Source organism: Mus caroli, unplaced genomic scaffold (assembly GCF_978045245.1).
Source record: "Mus caroli unplaced genomic scaffold, Mus_caroli_1 scaffold_4, whole genome shotgun sequence".
Classification (NCBI taxonomy): domain Eukaryota; kingdom Metazoa; phylum Chordata; class Mammalia; order Rodentia; family Muridae; genus Mus; species Mus caroli.
This window is the reverse complement of record NW_028227259.1, coordinates 144,085,440-144,092,245: the sequence shown is the minus strand read 5'-3', so window position 1 is coordinate 144,092,245 and position 6,806 is coordinate 144,085,440. Positions and strand designations below refer to the sequence as shown.

The following is a 6,806-nucleotide window of genomic DNA, read 5'->3' as shown; positions in this document are numbered from 1 at the left end:
GTGCAATCAGAAAACACAAACACGCACACAAAAGGAAGCTCAGAGTGAGGACCTGGGGGGAGATTTGGACTCCCCTCCCAAGCCCACTCCCCAAAAGAGGAGTGCATCCTTGGGAGGAGGAGGAGGGGGATGAGGAGGAGGAGGAGGAGGAGGAGGAGGAGGAGGAGGAGGAGGAGGAGGGAGAGGTAGGGGGGAGCAGCCCAAAATTTTAAAAACGATGGAGCCCAGAGTTTGCGTTTGATCAGCTTTATTTATAAAAAATGGTACATATATAAATATTCTTAGACATTTTTGCATTTTACAAGGCTGAGGATTCTCGTTGTGGGTTTTGTGTGGGTGTGTGGGTGTGTGGGTTAGGGGATACGGGGTTTTTTGATCCCTCCGAAGGAGGAGACCTCACCCCAGGACCTGCAGCTGCCGCCTTGGTCCCCATCGACACAGCGTTTTCGTTTGCCTTTAAAAATAATAATAAAAGGAAGAAAACAAAAAGCAAGAGGGAAAAGCAATGTCTCTAAGAGCCGATCACCTGATTCGTTGGGAGTCTGGGGCTGAGCGAGCGGGCTCGACTGGCTAAGCGCCTCTTCCAGCCGCGGTCCCCAGCTCAGTCCATGTCCACCTCCTCGCCCTCGGGAGGGCTGGGTCCTGTAGCAGCGCCCGGCTCAGCGGCGCCGCAAGTGGCTGGCTCCCCGGGTGGGCTGGGGGCTCTAGGGCCCGGGCCGGGCGACGTTTCGAGAGGTGGGGGCGGCGAGGCCGCGGGGCAGACGGTCCCCACGTCCGCGCAGTCCCCGGCACCGCTCTCGGCAGCCGCCGCTGTTAGGTCCCGGAAAGAAGCGGGAGCGGGTGGCCCGGGAGAGGCAACAACCTCAGGGCTGCGACGGGAGAAGGCCGGGTCCGCAGCGCCAGCAGGTCCGGGGAAGGCCCCGAAACTGGCCTGCGCGGGTGGTGCGGGGGGCGCGGGGGGCGCGGGCGGCGCGTCCTTGGGCACCAACTCAGGGCCCGCTCCGCCCTTGAGCGCTGCCTGTGGCACCAGGAAACCCAGGGGCTGCGTGATGGGGTAGAGCAAAAAGTGGCCCTTGCCAATCAGGGTCCGAGGTGCACACGGCAGCCCCGGCGTGAAGTCCAGCCCCGCAGTGGCCGCAGCGTTGGCTGGGGTGGCTTTGCGGCGCGGTGGCGAGTCGGACAGCAGGCTCTCCACGCTGAACGGGCTAGCCTTAGGCAGGCCCGCAGTCGCCGCCGCTCCGGGCCCGCAAGGGACCGTGTCCTTGTCCGCCGGGCGGCCTAGCCGCGGCTGCGGGCCGGCGCCGCTTCTTTGGCTCGGGTAGAAGGCGGGATCGCAGGTGCCAGGCGCGGGTGGCTCGCCAGGAGGTACCGGAGCGGAACCCGCGATGCCAGAGCCGTGTGCTCCAGGACCCTTGGCCGCGGCGGTCGGCGGTGGCGGCTCGGGTGGCTCTGGAGAGAGGCCTCCGCCACCGCTGTCGCTGTCGGAGCTAGGCGCGCTGTGCAGGGACAGGCCACCGGGCGAGTGCAGGTGGCGGCTCTGACTCTTGAGCAGTTTCTTCTCGTGTTTGCGTTTCTTCTTCTCCATCTTCTCCAGTTCCTTGCGAGCGATCTCCTCCGGGTCCATGGGCTCCCCGCTGCACGTGGTCGGGTGCGAGTTGTGGGCCGGCCGGCCCGGGCCCTTTTTGGTGTTCTCCTTCTTTCTCCATTTGGCCCGGCGATTTTGGAACCAGACCTAGAACAGCCGGACAAAGGGGGGATGGGGGGAAGGCACAATCAGGCTGGCTAGCCCTCCGTGGGGGCCGCGGGCCTCCCAAGCGCGCCCCAGACAGGTCTGAACAACCTCGGCTCCAGCGGGAGCAGCCGGATCCAGGGCTAGCTCTCCACCGGCCCTTGGATCCTGATACTCGGCTTGCAGCTTCTGGCCAGCATCTCATCCGCCCGGAAGGAGCATAGATGGGCCTCTTGGCCAGCTTCCCGCTCTCAATTCTCACCTCCGGCCCCAGGGAGCTTGCCCCTTCCTCAGGCAAGCCCCGTGTCGCCTGTGACCCAGCGCTGTCCAGAGTTCCTGGTTGGGTGGTAGGGGACAGAAGCAGGCCCCGATTTGCCCTCGCTGTGGTCTCTCAGTTCTAAGGGGCCTGGCCTGGTGATCAGGAAAGGCTGTGATGAACTGGCAGCCCTCCACACCTGTGTTCCGGCCCCCAAGAGATGCTCAAAGCCCACATTGCAGGGTCTCCCTTGAAGGGAAATCTGGCCACTTCTTCCTCAAGAAGGGCCTGTGAAGCCGAACTTGGATGGACCTTCAGCAGCCAGTCCAGCTCTCCCAGCACAGCTAAGCACATCACTAAGCATATCATTCTTTATGCAGGACCTAGGACCAGGGACCACAAAGCTTTTCCAAAGTCAGGCCTAGCCTGACCTGGGGGGCGGGGGGTGCCACAAGGTGGGCAAGCAGGCCCGAAGCTGACCACCAGCCCCCCCCCCAAAGCAGGGATGTTCTGTAGTCTTTCCTGCTCTCTCAGCAGGCCTTGTCTGGGACAGCCAAGAAGAATTTAAAGATCACAGCAGCTCCCAAGACCACCACCGCTCCCTGGGCCAAGGACCTGGGCAAGGCTACCATGCCCTGCAGAATGTAGTCATGTTAAGGCTTTGTTGTGGCCCGCATAAAGTTGGCAGGATTGCACAGCAGACCTGCTCCAAGGGAGCCTGGTTTGTGCAGAAGTCTCTGAGACTAAGCCAACACCCTGGGAAGCTTTCTCTTTTCTTTTTCAAAACTTTTTTGGGGGGGAGTGAAATTTCCAGATTACTTCATCACCAGAAATTTCTGTCATATTAGAGGGGATATAAAAAAGATTCGGACTTCACTTAAGCTACAGAACAATTTGGAGAGAGGGATTTTTAAACAGATGAGAGCAGGCCAAAGCCCAGGACCCAAATATTTCAGGCAAAGCTATGGCGCTAAACTGGTATTTTGCCAACGTCTGCCTCCACCCCAGGCACCCACTAATAACACAGACCCCAAGGTTTCTGTATTCTAGGAAAGCATCTATTATGCAGACATTAATTCTGGAATTTTATTACGCCAAATTAACGCTGTTTTTTTTTTTTTTTTTTTTTTTTTTTTTTTTTTTTTTTTTTTTTTTTTTTAGCGAATACTGCCTCCTGACTCCTCATGAAATCGAATAACGAAGAGGTTGGGGAGGGAGGAATTTAATGGAAAAGGGTCTTAAATTCAGATGCCTTTTTAAAAAATAAAAAGCCCCCTCTTTTCCAATGTGTTAACCGCGAAAGTTTCCACCTCCTCTCCCACGAATGCACCCCTTCCAGCGGCTGTTTGTAAGACGATGGATAAATGCATGTTTCTATCTTAATATTTCACAAGCCAGAGGTAAAGCAACAGATCTGTCAGCTTCGAGGATGGGAGAAAGCCTCTGTCAAGAGCGCCCAGGCCAGGGCCCACTTTGTCCCCTCCTGGAGGGCTTTTCGAGCCTCGGCAGCCTTTCCAGACTGTGCGCCGCGGCCACAGCCAACCTACACCCGGCTTCCCCGAATCGAACGCAGTCACTGCAGTGGCTACTGGGGCGCCACCAGGATCTCCCCCCAATCACCTCGGCACTCTCAAGTTACTCACCTCCAGATGGGAGAAGGGGTTCAACCCTCTTAATCCCCACCATGGCCAGCAGCGCGGAGCCTGAAACCACCTCCCCGCCACTTAGAACAAAGGCGGCCCTGCCTCACCGCGTTCTGCACGCCTAGTGCGGGATCTCGGACTCCTTGGGCGACACCAATCTTTACCTGAACTCGGGACTCAACCAGGTCCAGGCGCAGCGCCAGCGCCTCGCGCATAAACACGTCCGGGTAGTGGCTCTCATTGAACGCCTTCTCCAGCTCCTCCAGCTGCCAGCCGGTAAAGTTGGTGCGGGTGCGTCTCCGTTTGCAGCCGGGGCTCTCCTTGTCTGGATCCCCCGAGTCTGCGGGCATGCACAGGACGCTGCAAGGCTCAGCCACCTGGCAGATGCTTGCCTCGCTTGCACCCACTTCGGGTGCGGGGTGCACGGAGGAGTGGGTCGCTATTCTCCGACGGCCTGGTGCACCCCACCCCGAGGCCCCCCGTTGTGTTTCCCCGTGTCCCCGCCTCCAGCCTACCTGCAAGCTTGAAGGGCTGGCTTTCGCCGGCCACCCCGCAGGCAGCCGGCAGCAGCGGAGTGGGGTTGACCACCGAGGCGGCGGCTGCAGCGCACGAGCCGCTGAGCAGGCCGTCGATGGAGAAGGGCACCGAGGCCGCGGCAGCGGCGGCGGCGGCCGACTGCAGCTGGTGACCGGCCAGCTCGTACACGTGGTGGTGGCCCAGCGGGTAGGGGAAGCCCACCACGCCGCCCAGCGAGCCCCCGAACTGGGCATGCGGGTGCTCCAGGAGGCGACCGTCCATCATCTCGCGCGCGGAGCTGGCGGGGCGCGGGGGCGCGGACGGCGGCGGGGACAGGGGCCCGGAGCCCTACACATGCTTCGGCCCGCGCTCCGCCGCTTTACTTTATCAACATCAAGCTCTCGATAATTAGCCGCGGCCCGGGGAATTTGGGACCAATAAGAAGCGCTAATCGGCTCTGACGTCAGAGGCGTGCTGGGTGCAAGGAAACGTTTTCCATATCGATTGCTAATTATACCTGACACGCACCTCCATAAACAGTATCAGGAGCTGTCACAACAAGACGGGGTGGGGAGGGAGGGGCACCGCCGCGCTCGGCCGGCCGGGGGCCCCCGGCGAGCCCCCCACTCCTGCCCCCCGCCGCTCCCGCCCCTCGCCTCCTTCTAATAGATTTCCCTTTAAAACATTCGCCGGCGTGTTGTGGGGATTTTTCACCAGAAATGCTGTACTCTCTGAACCTTTAAAGTGATGTTGCTCCAATTACAGAGAGACATTGAGCGGCAAATAGACTGATCCAATAATGGGAGATTCATCATCCGCTCTTTCCGAAACTGTCACATTGAATTTAAAACTACAAGGGCTTCTCTACCAGCGGCCTCTCCCGGGCTGCGGGCCGCCGCGAGCGGCGGAGGGAGGAGGAGGGGGAGGAAGAGAGGAGGAGAGGAAGGGGAGAGAAGTGTCCCGACGAACTGGAAGACCAGGGGAAGAAAGAGGAGGAAGAACAAGCCCAGGAGGGAGGGGGGAGAAAGGAAAGGATTGGTGGAGGAGGAGTGCAGAAAGAGAAAGGGAGGAAGGAGAGGAAGTGGATGGAGAGGAGGAAAGGATGGAGGGGAAGGGAGAAGAAGAAAGGGAGGAGAATGGAGGAGGAAGGAGAAGTAGGAATGGGGGAGAAAGGAAGGAGAGAGGAGTGGAACCAGAAGAGATGAAAGGACAGAGAGAAGCGAAGGATAAATAAAGCAGGAGAGAGAGAAGAGAAAGCGGGGAGGAGGGAGGATAAAGAGAAGGGAGAATGAAAACGGAGAGTGGAGAGAAGGGGAGGAAGGAGGGGAATAAGGCAGAAAGAGAGAAGAAAGGGAGGAAAGTGGAACTAGATGGACAGAGAGACCAGAATGAAAGGGGGAGGGGAAGAGAGAGGTGGGAAGAGGAGAACTTCCAAACAGTGATCCAGCCAAATGCGGCCCCCACCTATAAGGAGTCTAACCCGACGCCCTCCTCCTTGATTGGCAGTTACCCCATCAATATAGACAGGGTGGTGGCAGCTGGGGCACCCTAACCCCACTTAACTCCCACACATATGGGTCCTGGATGCCAGCCCAGAGGAGGAGGGGGCATGGAAGGAGGAAGGGCAATGGTAACTTCAGGATAGTGACCAATGGCCCACGTATCCCTTCAAATAAATAAATAAATAAATAAATAAATAAATAAATAAATCTCCCTCTGAGTCAGCTCTGAAGAATGGGTTGGAGGCACTAACCCATCTATTATAATTAAATTATGTTCGCAGTGAGATGCCATTCCCTTCTCCACTGTAAAATATTGATAGTCTCAAAAACTAAATCATTAGGGGACATATCCTTAAATAAGCCGCAAGCACGGACTGTGAGCAGAGGTGGACGCAGTCAGGATGGATGGGGATGGGGATGGGGGATGAGGGATAGGGATGGGGGATGGGGTTGGGGGATGGGGATGTATCCTTTGTAAAAGCAAGTTTATCACTGGAGAGATGGCTTTTTGCTGACTCTAAATTTGTAGGCAAAGTACTCTGACCACCTGCCCCGTGAAGGAAGCCTGATCATCACAACCCCAGGACACAGTGACAAGTTTGCTTTAGCAAAAGTAAGCCCTAAGCAGGAAGAAATGGGACAGGCCAGAATGGTGTGTTCTCTCTCTCTCTCTCTCTCTCTCTCTCTCTCTCTCTCTCTCTCTCTCTCTCTCTCTCTCTCTCTCTCCCTGTGTGTGTGAGTGTGTGTGTGTGCCCTGACCCACTGAGCTGGCAGAGAGGGAACCAGACTGCCCTTGGGGTGGTTCCCCCAACACTCATGTCTGGGCCTGGACCCCAGCCCGACTACAATCGGGCCTAGCTTCTAATCTACAGTGGCTGGACTACCAAATTGGACTTAATTACTCCCTCCCTCTGTCTCTGAAGGAGCGGGGAATGTACAGAGTTGGAGACAGGCCTGGAGGTGGGGGGACCCTTCTCCCCGTGACACTAGAAGGGCGCTGCAAGGGTTAATCCCGAGGTCAAGGGCCAAGAGCACTACTTTTCGCTATAATTTAATTTCTTTCGCTATAAATACTACACGTAAACGCTGCCCATCCGGCTCGATTTTGCCCGTGGCCACTGCCGCCTGCTTTTCTGTCGCGCTCGCGATCTGGAATGCGC

The 6,806-nt window shown here is 57.6% G+C and overlaps 1 protein-coding gene across 1 annotated transcript; it reads right to left on the bottom strand.

The window, feature by feature from the left end:
* Window positions 1-283: 283 nt before the first annotated feature.
* Uncx (UNC homeobox) lies at window positions 284-4,515 on the bottom strand. Its single transcript, XM_021163922.3, has 3 exons — window positions 4,144-4,515; window positions 3,793-3,968; window positions 284-1,732 (listed from the first exon to the last, which is right to left on the bottom strand). The coding sequence occupies exons 1-3, from the start codon at window positions 4,427-4,429 to the stop codon at window positions 602-604; spliced, it is 1,593 nt and encodes a 530-aa protein (XP_021019581.1). The 5' UTR covers window positions 4,430-4,515; the 3' UTR covers window positions 284-601.
* Between the last annotated feature and the right edge of the window lie 2,291 nt (window positions 4,516-6,806).